Below are 21,817 nucleotides of genomic sequence, written 5' to 3'. Positions count from 1 at the left end.
AAAAGTCGCGATGGCTTCACGAGCGGAAAATGTCACTCTCTTGAAAACATGTCAAACATGTTTTCACGCCAAAATTCGGTGCGAAAAGACTCAAGAGTCGGGGAAGTGTGATCGGTGTTTGAGACTTAACAAGACTTGCGTGTTTAATCCTTCTAGACGACGCAAGGCTTTGAGACCTGGGTGAGTGAATATGAACTCAACAATTGGACTGGACTGAGCTGATATGAATAGACCTTCGAGAAATCTTGAACCTGGGAGTCCGACGACATCGAGATCAAGATCACCTTCTCTGACTTCTGCGCCGAATTTCATGGATACTTCACCGGGTATGTCTACTACGCCTGGAAGTATAGACACAGAAGCGACACATAATCCTTTCGCAAGAGGGATGATTACTCTCGAAAAAGGACAAGAATGTCTTGATTTCTTCAAAATTCGAATGGCGCCTCATTTTCCATTTGTCATGATACCAGAGTCAGTTACGATTCAGGGGTTAGTCCAGGACAAACCAGCTTTATGCGTAGCGATACTCGCAGCGTCATGTCATGACGATCGCAAGTTGCAGAGAGAACTGGGGAAGCTGTTTAATGAGATTGTGGTTGTGAGGATGATAAAGGGTCCTTTTGCGAGTTTGGATATGTTGCAGGGTCTTTTGATCCATTTGGCGTGGTATGTTGAATCATTGTGTCTGTGTTCGTTGCTAATGAGTCAGGGCGCATTATCATCAGAGTACGATGAAGTATACGCAGCATTTGTCACTCGCCGCCAGTATTATCTCGGATATGAGACTCGATAGACCAAGGATAGCAAGTCTATGGGCTTTGAATAGGGAGAATAAGCATGCGAGTGGTGAAATGACACACGATGAGATGAGAGCATTAGCAGGGACTTACTATCTTTCGTCAAGGTATGTCAAACCATTCTTCATAACTCTGATTGAGCTTTTTGAGGATCAAATCCTTTAAACCATACAGACAACAACTAACACTATACAGTTCTGCAGTTTTGTTGCAAAAGTCGCATCACTTCAGATACTCACCATACATCCTCGAATGCTGTCACAATCTCCTCTCAGCAGGCTCTTTTCCATCAGATCGACATCTCCCGTATATAATCTATCTTCAAAAACTCACAGAAGAAGTCGATGATGCTGTTATCGAAGCAACAGGGACAACGCGAGGATCAAGACCAGCACAACTACCCGCCGAACTTCAACGAATCAGAGAACGATATACAACGACAAAGCAAGCCTTTCCATTCCCTCTGAGTGAAAGTCGTAAGTACAGCACAACTCTACATTGTACCATACTGACATGAACAGCTACCATTCTTCTACAAATCCACGTTCTCGATCTTATCATCTGTCAACCTTCACCAGACGGCATGTCCTACGGTCCAGGTGGTTTCCAGAGTCTTCAACAAGGAACAGACCAAACTCGTCTTCTCGACTGGCTTTCCCAAAGCATGTCGGCTGCAAAATCACTCATAAGCGTGATCCTCATCCTTCCTCAAGGCGAAGAAGACAGTATGCCCAATATCGGCTGGATAATGCTCTACTGCGCAGTATCACTAGCCGTTCGTCTCGATCTTATTGCCGGACAGCCTGAAAACGCACAAGTTGCAGGCCATCTTCGTCGTATTCTCGACATGCCGCATACTCTTCGTCAGATCGTGCTGAGAATGGAGGCTGCTTCGGGTGGTGATACGGACCCAGATCCATATTGGGATCTTGCGAGACGAGCAAGAAGGATCGAACAGTGGTATCTTGAACGCAGTGGTCCTACCGAGTCCCCTGAGGTCGGGAGTCTCTTTGGCTCAAACGAAGCATCACCAACGAACCCGTTCTCAGGAGACATGGGATTCACACCATCATCGTTTCAAGACACGGGTATGGTACCGAGTCTACAAATAACGGGAGAACCAGAACCTTGGATGACGGATCTACTGGCAGATCTCGAAGTTGACAAAGAAATGGAGAATCTGCTCTTCACAGGACCATTCGACTTTTTGGGTGAGCGATGAGTGAAGGAAGAATCGAAGTTACATACAGATAGGGAAACGAAGAGTTTCCTCTTCACCAGGCCATCGACTTCTTGGATGAATGATGAGGGGAAAGTCTACTTATATACACACATACACGGACACGGATTAGGGAGAGCGCGGAGTTGGTGATAGCAATAGATTTTACGCCGTCGGATGCGACATATATGCATTTGAACCTCCCCCGTAGCCGTCGGACCAGATATGAACCCAAACTCCGTCTATGCCTGTCTATGTTCCGTATATCATTACCTATTTTTTACCCTTCTTCTTGCCAGACTTTTCCTTAGCGCCAGTCTTTTCCTTGGCCGCTGCCTTTTCCTTGCCCTTCTTGATAGCGTCGACTAACTCCTCAATTTCAGCTTCCTTCTCTTTCTCATTCTTGTCCTTGGCAGCCTTTTCCTCGGCGGCCTTTTCAACAGCTCTCTTCTTGGCCTGAATCTTTTCCACCTTTTCGATCAGGTTATCACTCTCTTCCCATAGTTTCTTGGCAATTTCATCATCCTTGACTTCCTTTCGTGCAAAGTCGACTTCCATACACTCCTTGATGAGCTTTCCACCATTGCCTCGAGCGAATTCGGGGTCCATGGCGGCGTAGAGAATGGATTGAGAGGCCATGTTGGGAGACTTCAAAAGGAACCAGGGAACGATGTAGCCTGCAGTGTAGATGGCCAAACCCCAAAGAGATCCACGAGTCAACCAGCGACGAGTGCTTGGGGTTCGGGCCAGACCGGGGTCGACAAAGATGACTCGTGTATTGTTGGGAGCTTTATCGGGACGTTCATAAGAATCGAGATGCTTTTGGAAAGCTTGACCAAAGACGTTCATAGCAAGCTTGCTTCGAGCGTAGGCTTTGCCCGGTGTCCATGATTCTCGAGAAACAGGGTCCTTGAGGGGTGGTGATCCAATGTAGGAAGAGCAGGTAGGGATAATAACTCGAACATCTCGATCGATAGGCTGCGCACGAAGAGCAGGACTCAAAATGCCGAGTAGATGGAAATTGGCCAAGAAATTGACCATCCAAGTTTCCTCGATACCCTCCTCAGACTCTCTTCTCTTTCCACCAGGGGGCGTAAGAACAGCAGCACCCAAATAAACCATATCCAATCGTCTCGGAGGCGCATTATCAATCCACTTGGTCGCAAATTTTCGAATACTGTGAAAACTCGTCAAATCGACCTGTTCCGCATAAATCATCTGATTATTCGTCTTTGCTCGAAGGTCTTGGATGTATTCGACGAGGAACGGATCGGTCGGGGGTGACGAAGTGAGCAGAACCAGCTGCGCACCCTGCAATGCAAGTCCTAAAGCTGTTGAAGCGCCTATACCGGACGTTCCGCCCGTCATCATCACGACTTTGCCATGGAGGAGACGTTGGGTTGGGTTGTTGCGACCGGATGTCCAGATCTTGAGTAGGGTAAGGAATGTGAGGACGAGGATGGTGTAGATTATTGTACGGCCATGTTGGCGGACTGGTTCGGGGATGCCATTTTCGAGCACGCCTAGAAATAAAACGAGAGGCATGATTAATTGACGGCTGGTTGATTCAGCGCACCATTGATGATGGACGAAGTTTTGTTGCGTGGCTCCTTCCATCAATTAAGGAGCTGCACGTGACGTGCACTTGCCTCAAGATCAATCTCATTCAATAGGTACAGAGTATACACTTCGACATCACTTCAACATCGTTTCATACAAATAAAATATTAATTAACATATTAACTGACTATCATCGCGTTCATTACTGATCAATCGTGCAACCTGTCGTCCTTCTTCTTTCGCATCCAAATCTCACCAACTGGATCACCGTGATCAACTACGCATTCCCAATCACCGATACCATGTTTCGCAGGTGCTTTTCTAACGCCCCGACCACCACCTCCGATGATGAGATTTCCAGGACGATAATTCTCGTCCATCTTCATACGACGAATGACACTTCCATGGACCCGAACACCATCAGGAACATCACGAGTTTCGCCGCCGGGAAGAGGCCAACGGATTGGCTTCCATGATCCGTCAGACTGGAGATCCATTCTACGGAAGGGCAGGTATTCCATGATTTTCCAAGCGGAAACAGCAATGGCACCCAAACCTTGACCGTACTCTAGTGAGTCGTGGATTCGAGCTGTGCAAGCGCCGTGCATGACTCCGTGGAACTTTTCTTTGGGGTCGTCTTCTTTTTCGTCCATGGGCATGTCTGGGGCATGACCTGGACCTCCGCTGCCACTGGAAACTCGAAGGTCAGGAATGGGTGGTCTTCCTGTAGCAGCTTGCCAATCATGGCTAACGCAGCAGCCCATCTCAGCAACCTTTTGGTCATCAAAGGGAAGACCGGCTCGTTGTGCTTCTCGAACAATCCATGCAAGAGGGATGTGACTAGTACTCTTGCTACCTTCGTGGATCTCCCAACCTCCGCCGACATCAGCGTGTCCTCCAGAAAACCAGACTTCGTCCATATCTTGTTCGTCATCGTCGTCGATGTTGTTGATCTCGGAGAGGGCAAGTCCCGACAAATTAGAGAAGGTGTCGGGGTCACCACTTTGAGCTTGTCTTCGGCATGACTTTGAGCGAGCTCGATATCGTTGGAATTCGCCTCCCTTCTTTTGGCCTCGCTTGTCGTTGGGAAAAAGGTGGGAAGGCTTTCTTCCTCGCTCTTCGTGGGGATGAAGGTCCTCGCGGATGTCTTCACGGAGGTCATTAATGGCCTTGTGCCAATGGTGGTGCTTTTCTGGGTTCTGCTTTGGTCGATCTTGATACATGAGATCTTGACGGAACTTGGCTCGTCTTTCGTCAATACTGACGGCATGACGAATCACCCTAGCACTACTTCGTGCGGTATAGGGAAACTTGCTACGCTGCATCCAAGCAGTCTCAAAGCTGGGAACCGAGTTGACTGTGTCAAACAGGCCAAGGAAACGAATACGACCAACAGGGCGGGAGAACGTCTCTCTGAAACCCTTCATGAATCGAAACATTTCCTCTCTCTTCTCTTTTATCCGTTTGGTTCGCTTGTCGGGCTCCTTGCTGCAGTCTTCTTCATCGTCTTCGGGGACTGACTCACGACCTTGCCATTGAGAAAACGCCTTCCAAGCGAATTTGACCATTTCTTCATTACCGTGCGACAAGAGACCAACATAGTCAAGCATCTCGGCCAGGAATCGCGCAATGTACGCTCCTCGACTGAAGCCAAACATATAAATCTCATCGCCAGGATTATAGAATCGCATGAGGAATCGATAACCTCCTACGACATGCTGATCGAAGGAAGAACCAATTGCAGAGTCTTTGGCTTTTTGGTACCAAGAGCTAAAGCGAGCCTTGATACCGGTGTGGGTGAGAGATCCTGAGATCACGTATGTACCAATACCAGCTGAGTTTGTTAGCCACGAATCTCAATTACGCTCAATTACTTACGTTGGTAATAGTGGTACTGATCATCCGCTTCGCGATCCAACATTCGAAAGATCTTCAAAATATTGCTGTCGCTATCATCGCCATGAAACTTATTACCAGTTCCATCAAAACAAAGAACAAGCTTTCTAGGCTTTCGTCCAGGTTCACCCCCAGCGACTACAGGCCCCATTGGAGTTTGTGGTCGACTCTGAAAATCACGAGTTGATGAGGGGTGGTCTCTGAGAGACTCCGTCGCAGAATTCGGCGCAAGGTGAGTGTAATCCATGTTGCACAACCCAGCTCAACGGTGACACTCCAGACTGGCGACACTGTGGCATCACGCAGGACAAGGACGAAATGGTCGGGGAACAGTCATCTTATGTTTGCTAGTTTGGATTGTCTCAGATCTCATCGAGCTACCAGGACTTACGGTTCTGATCGACAAAGCTATGTACACCGTTCACGACTATTTCATTCCGGGCTTTATCCCCGCAGATGCCGTCAATTCCGTGCCCACGCAGGCCGTCAATTCTCTGTTGCCCGCATGCCGTCAATTCTTCTGTTACCCAACCGCATACCGGGCGGGATGCGATAGACTCAACTTGGTAAGAGTGTCTTGGAGGTTGCGCCAGTGGACAGGTCGTGGGTGTTTTCCGGGCTGACCATTTGATGCCCTGCGTCGATCTTTGTCATGGCGATACCCTCTAAAGGGGCCACTTGACTCTAACTGGTGTACAATCTCAGTCCCAAGACATTCACCAGAGCTATCGTCGAACCAAGATGGAGCTCTGCCGTCCAACTCCACCTGATCATCCTTGCAGGTGAAATTCACCAACCAGAATTCAATAATCATCAGCAAGTGCCGGCAACTTGTGGAATTACCTTTCCACTATCGCGACAAGGCTTATTACCTGCGTCGAGCTGAAAATCCAATTACGGTTATTGGATGGTTGATCTGTCTTTGTGGCTGCCGGAGAGATTCGCTTTGTCGATCTACATCCCTCTTTTCGGGGACCCGGTTCCCTTGAGAGTCTGAGCGTATACCAATCGTAGGCAATCTACAGCCCACCTCGGACGCTATCTACCACTACCAAGGCCCGTCCCGGGTAATGCAGCTTTCGTTTACAGTGCCTAGAGGAGTGCCCACAGCAACATGACTCTGAGTCTCCGGGACTCCCTCAATCTTGAATGAGACATTTGCGCCATCGACGTTGATGGTACAATGCAAACTCTCCGGTTAGGAAATGCCAGGTTTCACAGAGACTGAGTACTTATGTCGATCATACATGATTCATTGATCGGTCAATAACTGATAACTAGTCTAATCTCTTCTTTCGTCGGCCGCCTACAGCTTACTGTTCTTCCAAACAGCACTCCTCTTCTCAACAAAACTCATAACGCCCTCCTTCATATTATCTCCACCCTCAATTGTCTTATAAATCCCATGCTCAATCCTGTTGGTACTATCCTTGGGGTTCTCAGCCTCCCACCCACCCAGCAATCCCTCGCGCGACACAATAACTGAATCGGGAGAATTGTTAGACATTTCCACCGCCCAGTTCAAAGCTTCGGGTACCACATCCTCGAGCGAGACAACCTTGTTCACAACACCCCAGTTGAGCATTTGTTCTGCCGTGTACATGCGTCCAAGAAGGGCGATTTCTGATGCACGTTGTCGTCCAACGATGCGAATCAGACGGGGTAAAGCTCCGGCCAAGGCCACAACACCACGCTTCACTTCAGGAAGTCCAAATTTCGCTGTGTCGCTCGCGATGACCATGTCGAGGTTAAGTATCATTTCCATTCCTCCACCTAGACAAAGACCGTTGACAGCAGCAATGACGGGCTTTTTACCACGACGGTTACTCAAGCCACCGAAACCGTTGTCTGCCCACTTGTCCACCTCTTTTGTGCTGTCTTCATTGTTCTTGACGTTCCACTCTTTCAAGTCTGCTCCCGCGCAGAATGCTCGACCGGTACCTGTGATAACGGCGCATCGTAGAGAAGGTTCGTTATCGTACCAGTTCCAAAGACGATCAAGATCGAAACTCATCTGTCGCTGCATCGCATTGAGACCTTTGGGTCGATTGAGCGTGACGAGAAGGATGTAAGGTTTGGGGTATGAGAGGACCACATTTGGAACCTCTGGTGGTGAAAGTGACATGATGAAAATTGTGATTGATGCGAATTGACGTGAATTGATGTTGTTATTACTGTGATGAATGAATTGATGTATTTACTGCTACAATGTTGACGACATGAAGCTCTTATTGAAATCAAGCTCCAAATAAAGTGTGGGGAACCTCGGCACCTCGGTCCTCACCCCAGACGATCGATCACCCCTCAATACACGACAAGGATCAAATAATCACTTCTATTCCCGATCAGATTGTATTCATTTTATTCCGACAACGCCTCGTCTCTATTCTGGTATTAACTCGATTAATAATAATACATTTTACAACACTTATGCTGGTAGACCTCGTTTCTCGCTTTCGGTGAAGAAGATGACCATACGCCAGAGCTTCTTGACAAGATCTTCTGCTTCGTCGTCGAGGGCCTGTAGATGTTAGTAATGATACTGTCAATGGGGAGAGGGGACGTACGCCTTCTAGTTCTTCAACCAAAGCAGCTGCTGTGCCATGAGCACGAAGATGCTCTTCAACTGCTTCAACAAGCATCTCCTCTTGAACACCAAGATACTCAACAATCTTCTTCTCAACAAACGGTCGGAGCTTATCCTTAATGACAGCACCATCCATGAAATCCCACTTGACATCCCAACCCCAAAGACCATCCTTATCCGATGGAATCTCCTGAGCCAGAGACCTAACAGCCTGTGAGATTTCCTCATCCGTCATATGCGCCGTAGCAGAAGAAGGCTCGAATTTAATAGGGATCAACTGTCGCTTGGTAGAAGCGTCAGCTTCTTCATCATCCAGCAGACCTTCAACCTCTGCAATGGTGCGCCGTTGGGGAGCTGCCCTGGATGCCTGGGCCTTCTGAGCCGCGGCTCCGAGGGATAGCTTGAATGGCTGCGGTGCTGCGGCGGGAGCTTGTCGTTCTTCCATTTCTTCAGCTTGCTTGTCGAGGAACGAGTCGGCCATACCGCGTGCACGTTCCATCTCGACCTTTTCGCGACGCTGTTCATCATGCTCTGCTCTTCGGTCTGCTTCGTCTTGTGCTTCTTCGTCTGCACGGTCTGCTGCTCGCTTACGAGCCCAGGCGCTGTGGTCGCGGTAGTATGGGTGTGATTTGCGACTAGCCTCTTTCTCATCATCCCAGGCCTTTTCTCTCTCCAGCTGTTCTTGCTTCCGTTGCTCGAATGACTCGGCGTCTTGACGTTCTCGCTCTTGTTCTCGTTCTATAGCTGCTTGTCTTGATCGTTCTCGGTTTGACCACTTTCGTTCAGCTTCGAGGTAAACCTTTTCGTCTTCTTCATCCTTCTTTGACTTTTGTCGTTGGTAAAGCTCTTCATCGTCGGCATCTGTATCTTCGTCTTCTTGGTGAATGGAGAGGTCGGTGTTGGAAATACCACCATTCACAAAGGCGACTCGTCCGTTTTGTCCCTTGGGGCCTGATGGGGCATTCGCTATGCTACCTCTTGGGCCGAGAGGAACGTTGTTTGTACTGGGTGGTGAATCGAGTCGAGATCGTGATGGTCCATTTCGTCGTCGCTCCATCTCCTCCATTTCTTCTTCCTTTCGTAGGCGCTCGAGGTCTCGTTGATTGCTCCTCTCACGGAAAGCAGCAATCTCTTGGGCAACGACTTCTCGCATCTCAGCAGGAATATCGGCAAGCTCGTCCTCCTGAGCCAAAGGAATATTGACCACTTCGACGTTTTCACCCTCGGTATTGCCCATCGTGACGTCTTCGCTGATGATATTCGTCTTGGGGTAGAACAAATCGCGAACAACATCCTTCAATGCAAGTCTAGCAGCTTCGAGCTTCTCGATCCCAATGGATCCATCTTGAGACTCTTCATAAGACTCCAAATACTTGAGTGAACTCTCGTCGACCGTAACTTGAAGCTTTGTCTTTTCGATACCCTCGTAATCGTCTTTTGGACCGTCGACCGCAACCGGTTGGCGCTTCACGGGAACTTCGATCTGTTCCTCGTGAAGTAGCTTGACTGCTGTGCTAAGCGACCACGGATCCTCAAAAAGAGCAAAACCAAACTTAACCCCCTTGTGATCTTCTGTGACACTAGCAGCAGAATCCCACTTGCGCAGCTTTCCAACAGCACTCAACAATCGTTGAATACCATCGTCACCGCCAACGCCTTCAGAAATCTGATGTATAAAGATCGTTCGGAGCTTCTCTTCGTTCGTAGGAGGCACAAGCACTTGAACAACCTCTCTCGCTCCTCGATCGCGGTCCATTCCTCGATCCATACCGAGGCCAGGTCGTCCACCGCTTGGGGGCTCACGTCCTCCCGTGGGTGTACCGGGCTTCCCTTGCTGCGAGGTACCGAGTCGGATCACGGGGGCGTTGAAGTTGATGTTGGGCATGTTGGCGGGCGCTTGGAAGCTGGGTGGTAGGCCGCTTGGACGATTAGCTTGTTGGGCGCTAGACTGCTGGACACCTGGAGGTGCCATTCCTGGAGCAGAAGACATGCCTGGAGGAGGTCCTACAAACATGTTAGACTGGTAAAGAGAGTGTTCAAAAGTATGCGCACCTAGACCAGGTGGAGGAGCCATTCCTGGAGGGGCATTGTTTGATCCGGGGTAACCTCCATAGGCAGGAGGCGCGCCGTAGGGATTGTCTGCGATGTTAGCTTTGAACGCATTGGAGAATGGGAAACATACTGCCATAAGGATTATAAGCCATGGCGCTCCGTCAATAAGCGCAGTAGTAAGAATATCGCGTGAGTCAAAAATTCCGACGCGAAAAGTCGAGATGTTTGCGCAACGAACGGCGCAATGTTGCACGAGGCTGAAGATGTTCTTTGTGGTGGGGCCGACAAGATCCACAATTTACCGCCTTATCGCACCTACATTTTTCCGAGTTATCGCGACTTTTCTGCTTCATCGGATGAACAGTTTATTGACGACAGCCAATTGGTGATACTGTCCGCAAAATGTGAGTATATCTGATAATACAATTGATTAAGGCTAATGTTTTAGGGCCGCTTCATTCAGATCTGGCAGCGCAATGCTGTCAAGAATAGCTACACCATGTAAAAGACCATTCACCACATCTCTCGCCTTCCGACAAGGTCCCAAGATTTCCACAGCAGAGGAGACATCACCAGCTGTCAATCCTCTCGCTCGATCTGATCCTCTCGTCAACGATCCCGATGCCGAAGCTCGAAATGAAGCTTTGAGCGAAGCTCGATCGAACCCTCTTATCGGCAGTGTCCCTCCTGCCCCTCCTCGCGATGCACCAGAGACAACCGCACCGAGGACCAACGAGCACGTCTACGATGCTACCAAACCATTTAGTCTGGATATTGCCTCGATTATCGCCAATAAGGCTACCGCTTTTGGAGCGGAACAAGCTTCAGACCCTGTGCAGCGGCCCAACATCCGGGCCAAGCCTGTTTCTGGTCGTACAGTTTTCGTCAAGGATCAAATTACCAAGAACAGCGGTCCTACTCCCATGGTCGCTTTGAAAATTCTCAACAGAATTGTTCGAGAGGATCAAGTCAAGAACAAATTCTTTAGCCAAAAGTTTCACGAGCGAAAGGGTTTGAAGAGAAAGAGGTTGGCTAGTCAGAGATGGCGATCACGATTCAAGCATGGTTTCAAGGCGACGGTCAGCAGAGTTATTGAGCTTAAGAAGCAGGGGTGGTAGAGTTGTGCTTAAGAAAGGTAGATGTTGAAGCAGATTATGCTGAAGAAGCAGTGGGTAACATCGTTGTATTATAGATGTGAAAATGTAAACTATGATTAAGGACTTCATTATCGGCATGTAACTATGATTGACTCATTATCGTAATACTACAGCTTGGACGGCCTTGGCCAGAAGCTCAAACGTGATAACACTTCTCATCGTTACATATAATCATCGTCCCAATCCTTGGTCGGACTCGGCAACGGACTGGCCTTGATCTTCGGTCGTGATCTAAACACCGCCTCCATATCCTCTTGCGCCATCAACTCATCCGTAATAACAGTTGTATCCTCGTCGACTTTGGGAAAGTAGCTACCCTCCTTTTTAGGCAGTGGCTTGGGTTTCTTCAATGACCTCCGTCTGTCCAATTGAGCCTTTTGTCTAGCCTTGTCGAAACCGGCCATACTCTTCCGGGTTCGAGCAAGGAGATCAAATTCGTCGTCGGCCATTTCGGTTGGACTCTCTGTGATGGGCTCTGCTGGTGGTGGGGTGATTTCGAGGTCCTCTGGTTCGACGTCACCGAATGATTCGCGGGCCATTGTCAGACGGGTTCGCTCGGCGAGGGAAAGGGTGTGTCGAGATTTGCGTCGTGAGTTTTTGACTGGGGATGGTGAAGCCATGTCCATTGAGTCAAGAATCTGGTCCGCCATCTGGGTTGGAGATACCGGGACAGGAATCGGCTCTGGCAATTCATGAGGTGGCATAGGCGATGGTGGTGGAGATGGTTGAGGTGATATCCCAGGAGAATGTCTCGGTGAAACATCATACTCAGGTCGCGGGGATGCAACAGGTTCATCCTCTGGCTCTGGAGAGCTTGTCCTCTCAACTGACGACGCACGAAGGATGCGCGCCTCGTCTGCTGATGGTTTGCGGAGGTTCCTAGCCCTTGACGAGACAGAAGCAAAAGAGTCGTCGCTGTGATCAAGCTTTGGTCGAACAGGCATTCGCTTAGAAAAGTCCAGCTTCGCCTTGAATGACTTGATGGGAGACGGGGGAAGCTCGTGGTCTTCCAGGTCGCTGATGACCTCTTCTTCCTCTTCTGGCTCGGGAGGTGGTATATTGACGACTGGTGCATTTCGAGAAGCAGGGCGTTGCAAAAAGTCGAGAGCTGAAGACTTTTGCGGTTTCGTGCTTTGTAGTTCCTCTCCCAAATTGCGTACAAGCTCGTCGTATTCCTCCAAAAGCTTTGGCTTTCCGAATGTCGATTTCTTTGGGCTGACCTTGCCGAGAAGAAGTCCCTCGTGAGCGCCGAATCCAAAGTCAATTCCGTTCTCCTTATCTTTTCGCTGATTCTTTGTCGGAGATGGCTTTGGTTGGTCGGCGGACATTTCATTGCGGAAGCTCTGCCATTTCTGAAGTCGTTCTCTCTGAACGCGCACTCGAGTGTCCAGTTGCTCCAAAAGACCGGTCCCGTTTTCTTCGAGCTCATCGAGTCGACCTTGCTGGACTCTTCGCCATACGCGATCAAACTCCATTCCTAGAAGGCCATCCTTTTTAATGCTGGCGTCTCCGTAGAGTAGAGTCTCCATCCATCGTTCGTTGCCAGACCAGTTGTTTCGGAGGGTACGCCACATCTCACGCCTAGCATCATCAGATATGGTCTTCCCTCCGTCCAGAGCGTCCAATGCTTCTTTTCTCCTGGCGATGCCTTTCTCCTTGACCTTCAATAGATCCGCAAAGTCGTGAAATCTCGAACTTGCCGCCACCTTGCTGTTCAGAATGCGACTGATGGCAACCTTGTGTGCCAAGACCATAGTGGTAAGATCCGTATTGTCGCTCTTGTATCCGCGGTCCTCAAGAGCCAAATCAAGTGCAAGAGCTTTGTGTTCACCGCTTGCCGTGACTTCTTGCGCAATAACGTGTTTGAGAACAGCCGACGAGAATGCAGCAAGGACTTCTTCAAGTCGCTCTCCCCGACATTCATCGAGCATGGTCTTTCGTACAATCGCATCCCTTCCAAGGACCCCGTTCTTCTTGGCTGCTTCGAGAGATCGTAACAGGGCAGCTCGGAGGTTGACGGATTGAGTTTGATCGAGGGGAGGAAAGAATGGTTTGAGTTTCTGATCCGTTAGTGGATGTCTTACAATTGAGGTTCACCTTACTTTTTTTGTTTCTTCAGGGTCCCATAAAGCAAACAGCTGGTAGAGAGTCCATTCCACGCAGTGTACCCTCTTCTTCAGGCCTTGCGCACTAGTACCGCCTGTCGCAAAGGTTTCCGCACGAACATCGGGCCAATCTTCAAGCTGGTCGAGATCGAGAAGGTTGAGGTTTGTTAAAAAGATGGATAAAGCTAAAGGTCCATGATGGGCATGAGCTGGCGCGGGAGTTTTGTTGGGCGCAGCAGATTTATTGGTAAAACCAGCCACTAAACGGGCGGATCTTGTTCGCGGAGGCTGAACGGCAGCCATGGTAACATGTTTGATTCAGTTGAAGTTGGAATGTTCGAATGCCCTTTTGCAGGGACTTTGTCGGTAAGTAAAAGGTGATGGCGCATGAAAAGGCGGAGTGTAAATAAGGTAACGCTGATCCTTGATGCAGAGTAAACAAATCGGAAGTGGGTGGAGGGGCTTTGACGGACGGAGAGTGGGGCCGGTACTTACCCTGCATGGGCATGTCCATGCGATCATTTTGTAGAAGCTATTCTGCAATTGTTGGAGTACAATTATTTTGTCTTGAGTGTAGATGTTCTTGTAAATGACACTAATCGAAATATGGCTTGTATGTACTTAGAAGGGTAATACGGTTGTGGCGCGTAGTTGATGCTATCTCGAAGTGATTTGTAGTTTCCAGACATGATTGAAACAAACATCCATACACTGTGTCACCATTTCAATACCATCCAAAGATCTCAATGAGAACTGTCCCTTTTCCTGATGACAAAGAGAACGTATAGATCTAAGCTTCTCCTCCCAAATACATCTATGAAAATTGACCAGCCGAGAGGAAAACGCATAAGCCCCCTGTTCTATCGACGCGTTGATGATTTGTACAGGCTATTATTGGCACGATATTGTCTTCATTGTGAATAGGTCTTTGCAAGAATGAGCGAAAGAGAGAGTATTGTTGTACTACTTCGCTGCTCAATGGCTCCTCCCATTTACTTGTGAACCCAGGTCGCTCGCCTGTCGCTCGTCCACAATCCTTCACTTGCCCACCCCTATTCACTTGCGAGTCTTGTCTTCCGTTTGTGGCTTTGCCTTGATGTCCACACATGCGTCTTCAAACATTTGTTTCCACACCGGATCCGATTCAACGATAGCGGCAATTTCTGCCATAGTCGCTGGGGGAAAATCGTCGCGCTCCTGGGGGTGGTCTTGACAGACGTGGAGTTAGTGGACTGTTTCAATATGGCATCTTAGCAACATACCTTTTCGACCTTGTCCCCCTGTTCAGGTTTCTTCTTGCCGTGGTTGGCTGGAGTGGTAGGCATGATTCTCTCAAGTTCTTTGTTTCGGTGCTCAAGGTTGTAATGAAAAGAATGATGGTGAAGTTGATGAAAGAAGAAGAAGAAATGAAAGGTGACGAAAAAGAGGGAGGAGAATAAATAGAATGGGAGACTCGTTAGGGCATGTAGGTAGCAGGCACTGAATCAGAGGTGATGTTGTCAGTAGTTCATTGCGAATAGCTGGGTACCCGGCACTGCATCATACTGAATGCTACCAGAAATTCAACTTCCCCAGTTTTCGATGCCTTGAGTTGCTCCTTCAGTTTCCTGGTCATCTTGTTCGCAGTGCCCGAACGTAATAATCTCAGGATAACCATGGCAAACGCTATCACATGCCCAGATTCATCATCTGTAACCGAATAAGCGTCATCTCCTGCTGGAGCTCTCCACCATCCTCAAAGTCATTAAGCAGCCTCTTAACATGCTTCTTCAGACTGTGGACCTCTCTACAGCTCAGCTTGTATTCTCGTTTCCAGTATAGTACCTCAGCCTTTGACTTCTCGAGTTGGCTCTTCAGCTTGAGGATTCTCTTGTTCTTGGCCCTTCGATGGCGACTGATAGGCCATTGGTCGTACGGTTCATATCGGGAGCACCGACAGCGGGCAGTGATAGTCTTTGGCATTTTGTCGTTTCTGCCTTTTTTAAGTTGGGAGAGGTTGTCAAAGGTGGAAGAGCGTAGAGAGAAGAGAGTTGGTGACAACAGGTTAGAATGTCTAGACATATTTATTTCATATCCTGAGCTACAGCTTCACTTATTGTTTGATTCGGATCATTGTTCAGTGTCTTTCAACGTTCTGGAAACGCAGGGTGAAGGTTCTCTATTTGCTGTCCTAATGTGTCAAGCCTTTGAGCCAGAACAAAGGCGGAGATGTGATAAATGATAATATTGAGAAGAAGAAACAGAAGAAGTCCAAAGCCTTTTGATACAATATCCACCACTGTATGACTCAGTCTATGGAGCCTGACACCATTGTTTCCCTCCACCACTCTGTCAAATATGATAGGATAACCCATGTACCGACAGCCATTCGGTATTTGATAATCAGGTACTTTGAAGACAGCCATTGCTAACCCCGGCTGGTTCCGATAACCCAGCGCCCCTCACGCTTTGAGATCCAGACGCAGACATCGTCATCTCCATGCACTTGACAACGTAAACCATCCTCCCCAAAGGCGAGCATAGGAGCCATGAGTCCATGACCAGCCTGACTAAGGCAGAAAAAGCACCCATCCTGGGAGGGAGAGTCCGCGAAAACTCCCATAAAGCTCTTCAGACCGACAAGCTGTTCCTTATCGCAGATCACACCGCACAGAATTGGCAGTTCACGGTGGTCGGTTGGTTTCTGGAGGCTCAAGCCAAGCTTCGAAGCAACACTGGAAACGTAACCCAACTCTGCGACTAGCCAGCCTAGAGAGCCTTTGCGACCACCAGAGCTTATTGATGCTCCGTCCTCTGAAGAAGCTTTGGCGCCGAGCTTTTCCTTTTCCGCGTTCAGTTGTTCGATTTCAGAACGTAGGCCCTTAATCTGCTCCTCCAAGGTATTGACATGGGTGAGGTGCTCCATCCTCTGGTCCTTTGGCCTGGGAGCAACCCCAAGGAGTGCTTCCCACGAATGTTGAAGCCGTACCTGTAACAAGTTAATTGAGCGTCTCTCACAGTGACTTCATGCGGGACGTACCTCACGGGAGATGCCCTTATCTCCTTCTTCTGCACGGCCTACAGCCTCTTTGTCTATGCGACGCTTTTGAGAGGACATCGTGTCGTGGTTGAGTCGTAGAGGCTTGGCAAGCGGACAAGACCTTCGATTATTGTTGGCGTAGGTGTGAGGTTGAGGAGGACATCACGAAGTCTGGGAAGAGCTTTGGGGGTTTTGTAGATAGAAAATGGCGTGGAGAGCCAAAAAGTACTTGTGATGAGTCGAAAAACCTGCGATGCATAGACCCGAGCCTAGGACGGAAGACTGTAGCTATCGTTGACCGCGCTTCAAATGGCGATTGGAACCTTCTCTTCATCATTCCTAGATTTGAGTCAACTAGCATGGACGGGAGTGTCAAGATCTCTCCCGTCATGCATGCTGCCGAAATATTGAATACACCACGGATAAGAAGCAAGTTGTAATATAACACACTAACCTTCTCGGCACACTTCGTTTGTCAAGCAAACAAACATGCCGTGTATTCCAAAAGTTAGCAGCCTATCATCCGCATCGCCATACTGCATACCTATCCGTCAGAGAAATGTCGGTCTAGGTCTTTTGACCTACCTTCAGTCCCATGCGGTTTTCGATATTCGTGAAACGTAGGGGGTGAAGATTCTCCTTTTATTGACTATGATTCCCAGTCACTATGTCAGGACAAAGGCGAAACTCTACCAAGAAGATATATAAGGCCCTTTCGTTCAGTATCAATTCATGCCTCACTCAGTCTACTGTCCGTGACCCCTTCTTTCCGCCAGAGCTAAGCCGGCCACTGCCGACAATCCAGCCAGATCCTCGCTTGGAGACCCAAACGCACTCACCATGGTGACGTTCATGCGCGGGACAGCGTGTAAGGTCCTTCCCAAGGACGGAATCCTGCACAGCGGCATAGTTATAGCTAATCTGCTCAAGGCAGAACACGCGGCCTTTTATTTCAGGAAGTCCAGAGTACTCTTGGAAGAAACACTTTAGACTGGTGAGCTTCCACTTCTGAGAGACCACACCGCACAGAACTGAAAACTCATTTCCCTGGTTCGGTTCTCGGAGGGTTATATTGAGCTTCGATGCAACGTCGCGAACATGATTAAGCGCTGTGCCTAGATGGTCCGGAGTTGGGGTAGACTCCTGCCCTGGAGAAGGTTCGGTGATCTCAAGGTCCTGCTTTTGTGTGATAAGTTAGATAGGCGTTCCTTGCATTGAACTCGTGTGAGACGTACCTTGAGAGATTTGTTTTGCGAAGTAAGACGTTCGTTTTCCGATCGCAGAGTCTCAACCTGACGCTCCAAAGTGCTAATCTTTGTGTGCCAAGTCAACCGAGCGTTCCTTGTGTTGCTTTCGTGCAAGCCTTACCTTGAGAGATTCGTTTTCCGAGGTAAGATGTTCATTTTCCGATCGGAGATTCTCAACCTGAAGTTCCAAGGTGGTGATCTTTGCGTGACAAATTAATCAGGCGTTCCTGGCAGTGATTGAATGTAGGGCATACCTTTTCGGAGTTGATGGTTGCTCCATCGTTCATACGACGCTTCTTAGGGGACATTGTGTCTTGGTTGTGGTGTAGAAGATTGATAGGTGGACAAGAGTGCCGATGATGGTGCAAATTTAAGATCAAAGGAGTGATTAGGAATAGAAAGTCCCTTGGTGGATAGTTAGGTAGGGCTCAGCACTCAATGCAAATGCCAGCTACCCGCCAGTGAATCAATCAATGACAGGCCTACTCACCGGATAACCCCAGTGATGTCATTTGTTAAGTCAATAGACTAATTGCAGTCAGCGACAATGGGAATACCATTTACTAGGAAACGATACGTCGGCTTGGGCATGACAAGAAAACTGTTCCCAACGAAAACGACCGACAGGAACCAGTGCTAAGAAGCTATTTGTCTCTGAACAGTCGAACGGTGTCTTGAATAGAACATTCTGTTCATCGATCTCAGATCACTTTTAAAGGTTAGTAAACTGATATGGGGTGTGTTCAAGTCCTCGTCCCTCATGCATGCTGCCGAGATATCAACCGCGGCACAGATGAAAAGCGAATTACAGTCCACACACACTACCTTTCTCATCCGCTTATGATAAGTAATTGCTGTTAGGAAGACATTCTATGGGATCCAACAGTCCTCGTTTGCCCAACCAGAAAGTAAAGATCAATTGTCATGGAGTTGAAAGCCTCAGTGCGCATCGCCATGCTACATATCTACCCGTCAGACACAAATGTTGGTCTAAGTAGCGCTCTGGCACGAGGTCTTCGTTTAACTGAATTCATCTCTTAGGGTCTCATTTCGTCTCCTAGGATATCCTTTTATCTCTTAGAGCCTTAGGACTTGTTTAAAATCTCATGGCCTGCCATTCAGCTAACCCCGACCGCGTCCGACAACCCAGTCAGCCCCACGCTTTACGATCCAGACGCAAGGATCGTCATCTGCATGGAATAGACAACTTGGACCTTTCTTCCTGATCCAGCCAACCGGACTGGAAGCATCCGCAATGGGCCTTTCGCTAATCATATCAACGCAGTAACGGCATCGATTATTGATGCTGCCGGCCTTCTGCATGAAGTGCTCCAAATTTGATAGACGATGAGCGTCAAAAATAATACGGCTCAAGACCTCAATTTCGCGACTGGAGGGTGGTATGTTCTGGGTTCTCAAGTTGAGCCTCAAAGCAACCTTCGCGATTTCGTCGAAGTGTCGGGCGACATGATTCGGTTCCTGTGAGACAGCGGCGGGAGGAGAGCTGTTGGCGGTACGGAGAGACTCAACCTCTGAGCGTAGCTCCTGGTTCTGGCGCTTCAAGTCGTTGATCTCTTTCTCGGATTCGGCGACGACTCTGTTCTTGTGCGCCTCAAGACGGGTGAAGGCATCAAGCAGCTCCTGGTGCTGTTGTCGAAGAAAACGTTCGACGGACGGTACAGCGTCCACCTGTACCATTAGTTAGCTAAATGCCTTAATGTAATCTTATGCACATACATCGTCTGGAGTTTCGTCTGTTCGAGGTCGTTTGGACGACATGATGAGCTGTGGTGGTGTGTAGACTTGATTTCTGATTGTTGGTGGAAATGTGAAGATCATGGAGGAGTAATATTAGGCATCGAGAAATAGAGAGGTGGGTAGGGCCTAGCATAGATTGCACCTCGTGCCAGCTGTGAATCAGTGCAAGCCTGATTTCTCAAGTTTCGACTCTCTTAGTAATTAATGGACGTCTGGAATCGCCTGCGCAGTTTCTTCAGTTAGAAGACTTGTCAAGACTTGACTCGGTTACGAGTGTTCAACCTATCTCGTTATCGTTGTTGAATGGTCTCTGTATTCTTAAACCTCCGAAGATTCCCGCAATCAGTACACAACCGAATAACACTTTTGGTCACACGGCTGTTATTCTGAACACATCAAACAAGGTCCGAACCAGAGCATCGTAATTCTTGTCAATCTCTTAGGATCTTTCGTTTCTCAGGATCTTTCGTTTCTTAGGATCTCGTCTTATCACTTATTTCATCTCTTAGTCTCTGTATTAGCCTAATGGTAGGTAGACTATGAATACCTTTAGACAATATCACCCTAATCTCAGCTTCCAATAACCCAATCAACCCCGTTCTCGGCCTTTGTGATCCATACACAGTTGGCGCCGTTTCCATCAAACGGGCAATCTACATGACCATCGCTTCTAAAGATAAGGATCGGAGAATGGGCTCCCGTGCCGACCTGCCCAAGGCAATAGTAATGGGCTATAGCCTCAGCCCCACCGGCCGGGTATCGAGGCCCCCGTAAGAATGTCTCTAGGAATGCGAGACGCGAAGGATGGCACAATACCTGCCCTAAGACTTCCACCTCACGCGGCTTAGGCTGATCTCGGGTTCTCAAGCCAAGTCTCGAAGCATGACTGGCGACGAGGTTGAGCTGTAGAGCTAGATTGCTTGTTGTTGTAAGCGATAGAGAGCTGGTGGTACGAAGACTGGCAATCTGGGAATTTAGGTACTGAATCTGGCGATCTGATTCGGAAATCCGCTGCTCGTACTGGGCGAGGAGCTGTTTGCGCCGGGTCTCAAGGTCCTCGAGGAGAGCGATCGCTTGGCGGTGCTCGCCTTGACGATGACTTTCAGCGGTGGGATCATTCATCTGTGTCGTTAGTCAGGATCCAATATAGCTTCATGCAAAGCATACCTTCTCTAGACGTTCATGAGACTGTGGATGATGGTTGTTGTGTAAGAATCACGGATGAGCGTTGTCGAAATCTGTGATGGTAGGTAGGTAGTTAGGTAGGGAAGACAGGCATAGCCAAGCGCTCCTGCCAGCTGAGCATCAGTGAATCACTGACAAACTAGGCAGGTACCTACCTAGGTACCTGTACCCAGTGACGGCATTACATTGTATGGAATTCAATGATATCCTGGGTATTGTTTGAAACAGATGCTTACCTACCTGCATTGGGGTGTCTGGAGAATGGACCAACGAGCGTCTAGAGAACAATATTACACGGTCATATTTTATGAGGAGTAGACGAGCGTGGATTCCTGTTGACTTGGCTTATGACTTGTTCTCATGCGCCTGGATCGACAATTTAAACGGAAGTGTTTGAGCCATAGGGACAAAGTAGGACACTGTACGGACATATGTCCATGCTTTATCAAGTTGCCGGAATCACTAAAAGTCGAGAAAGACGTTGAATCATATCCCCAAACTCCCCTCGCTCCCAGAGCTCATATATTGTCATTCTATCTCTCCGGAATACCATCAATAACTACCCACAAAGGAAACCGACTAGACCGAAGGTAGGGGAAAACCGGCAAGCGAAACAAAACCCCTCCTTCTTTGCAGCCTGTGGTCCTTTCTCAGTCCTCGATCCTTCCCAGCTCAGATCCTTCCGCTTGTTCCCTTATCGTCCGTGTCGATCGGTCGGTCGTTCGGTCTGGACTTGTTCGAAAGCGGCTTGGCCAGCACGAGCGGCCTGTATGGTCCCTAAAACGATGAAGTAACTTCCACCACATGGATCAGATGTCTTTTGACTTACCAACGACATCTTCTCTTGCAGCCTCCCATCTCTGGTCGGCATTGGCTCGACAGGTGCCTTCCAATCAGCTCCTTCAGACACCTTACGTATCTGCATCGGTACTGTTCAATAACAGACTTGATGATATGCCCAGCTAAGGCTAGCAAAGCAGACTGTTCAGCACCCAAGAGAGGAGTACCTTAGTCTCTTGCCCTGTACTCAAAGGCCATGTCGACAGAGGTCTTGAGCATGCTTGTCGGAGGCATACCCAACTAGCTGAGCCAGAATATTTGGCTCGCGATCCCTTTCACCACTTCCCGGCTGAATGGTATTCCTCCCCTTCGAGTCGGGGTACCGTTCGAAGCTGGCCGTCCCAATGCTCAAACATTCCTTGTAACAGTGGAAGTGATGAGGAGCCATTGGT

General features: G+C 48.7%; 11 protein-coding genes across 11 annotated transcripts; 2 read left to right on the top strand and 9 right to left on the bottom strand.

Annotated features, from left to right (window-relative positions):
• Window positions 1-57: 57 nt before the first annotated feature.
• FIESC28_04095 (uncharacterized protein) lies at window positions 58-2,022 on the top strand (the record flags this gene model as incomplete). The annotated part of the gene is made up of 5 exons (XM_031158242.1): window positions 58-105; window positions 157-180; window positions 259-326; window positions 996-1,276; window positions 1,322-2,022. 5 exons carry the CDS (start codon window positions 58-60, stop codon window positions 2,020-2,022), a joined length of 1,122 nt encoding a protein of 373 aa, XP_031017691.1.
• A 270-nt stretch (window positions 2,023-2,292) lies between these two features.
• Window positions 2,293-3,564, bottom strand: FIESC28_04094 (uncharacterized protein; the record flags this gene model as incomplete). Its single annotated transcript, XM_031158241.1, has 1 exon — window positions 2,293-3,564. One exon carries the CDS (start codon window positions 3,562-3,564, stop codon window positions 2,293-2,295), a length of 1,272 nt encoding a protein of 423 aa, XP_031017690.1.
• Window positions 3,565-3,788: 224 nt separating this feature from the next.
• On the bottom strand, window positions 3,789-5,722 carry FIESC28_04093 (uncharacterized protein; the record flags this gene model as incomplete). The annotated part of the gene is made up of 2 exons (XM_031158240.1): window positions 3,789-5,413; window positions 5,458-5,722. 2 exons carry the CDS (start codon window positions 5,720-5,722, stop codon window positions 3,789-3,791), a joined length of 1,890 nt encoding a protein of 629 aa, XP_031017689.1.
• Window positions 5,723-6,781: 1,059 nt separating this feature from the next.
• On the bottom strand, window positions 6,782-7,600 carry FIESC28_04092 (uncharacterized protein; the record flags this gene model as incomplete). Its single annotated transcript, XM_031158239.1, has 1 exon — window positions 6,782-7,600. One exon carries the CDS (start codon window positions 7,598-7,600, stop codon window positions 6,782-6,784), a length of 819 nt encoding a protein of 272 aa, XP_031017688.1.
• Window positions 7,601-7,903: 303 nt separating this feature from the next.
• FIESC28_04091 (uncharacterized protein) lies at window positions 7,904-10,266 on the bottom strand (the record flags this gene model as incomplete). The annotated part of the gene is made up of 4 exons (XM_031158238.1): window positions 7,904-7,996; window positions 8,043-10,066; window positions 10,115-10,201; window positions 10,245-10,266. The coding sequence occupies 4 exons, from the start codon at window positions 10,264-10,266 to the stop codon at window positions 7,904-7,906; spliced, it is 2,226 nt and encodes a 741-aa protein (XP_031017687.1).
• Window positions 10,267-10,590: 324 nt separating this feature from the next.
• Window positions 10,591-11,232, top strand: FIESC28_04090 (uncharacterized protein; the record flags this gene model as incomplete). Its single annotated transcript, XM_031158237.1, has 1 exon — window positions 10,591-11,232. One exon carries the CDS (start codon window positions 10,591-10,593, stop codon window positions 11,230-11,232), a length of 642 nt encoding a protein of 213 aa, XP_031017686.1.
• Window positions 11,233-11,432: 200 nt separating this feature from the next.
• On the bottom strand, window positions 11,433-13,679 carry FIESC28_04089 (uncharacterized protein; the record flags this gene model as incomplete). Its single annotated transcript, XM_031158236.1, has 2 exons — window positions 11,433-13,331; window positions 13,374-13,679. 2 exons carry the CDS (start codon window positions 13,677-13,679, stop codon window positions 11,433-11,435), a joined length of 2,205 nt encoding a protein of 734 aa, XP_031017685.1.
• Window positions 13,680-14,432: 753 nt separating this feature from the next.
• Window positions 14,433-14,701, bottom strand: FIESC28_04088 (uncharacterized protein; the record flags this gene model as incomplete). Its single annotated transcript, XM_031158235.1, has 2 exons — window positions 14,433-14,573; window positions 14,639-14,701. The coding sequence occupies 2 exons, from the start codon at window positions 14,699-14,701 to the stop codon at window positions 14,433-14,435; spliced, it is 204 nt and encodes a 67-aa protein (XP_031017684.1).
• A 1,082-nt stretch (window positions 14,702-15,783) lies between these two features.
• FIESC28_04087 (uncharacterized protein) lies at window positions 15,784-16,473 on the bottom strand (the record flags this gene model as incomplete). Its single annotated transcript, XM_031158234.1, has 2 exons — window positions 15,784-16,344; window positions 16,396-16,473. 2 exons carry the CDS (start codon window positions 16,471-16,473, stop codon window positions 15,784-15,786), a joined length of 639 nt encoding a protein of 212 aa, XP_031017683.1.
• A 663-nt stretch (window positions 16,474-17,136) lies between these two features.
• Window positions 17,137-17,950, bottom strand: FIESC28_04086 (uncharacterized protein; the record flags this gene model as incomplete). The annotated part of the gene is made up of 4 exons (XM_031158233.1): window positions 17,137-17,574; window positions 17,631-17,708; window positions 17,764-17,841; window positions 17,897-17,950. 4 exons carry the CDS (start codon window positions 17,948-17,950, stop codon window positions 17,137-17,139), a joined length of 648 nt encoding a protein of 215 aa, XP_031017682.1.
• Window positions 17,951-18,764: 814 nt separating this feature from the next.
• On the bottom strand, window positions 18,765-19,421 carry FIESC28_04085 (uncharacterized protein; the record flags this gene model as incomplete). The annotated part of the gene is made up of 2 exons (XM_031158232.1): window positions 18,765-19,331; window positions 19,380-19,421. The coding sequence occupies 2 exons, from the start codon at window positions 19,419-19,421 to the stop codon at window positions 18,765-18,767; spliced, it is 609 nt and encodes a 202-aa protein (XP_031017681.1).
• Between the last annotated feature and the right edge of the window lie 2,396 nt (window positions 19,422-21,817).

The sequence above is a fragment of the Fusarium coffeatum genome (genome assembly GCF_003316985.1).
Source record: "Fusarium coffeatum strain FIESC_28 chromosome Unknown BRIP53273_contig_84, whole genome shotgun sequence".
NCBI classification, from domain to species: Eukaryota; Fungi; Ascomycota; class Sordariomycetes; order Hypocreales; family Nectriaceae; genus Fusarium; species Fusarium coffeatum.
This window is presented reverse-complemented; position numbering and strand designations above follow the sequence as displayed.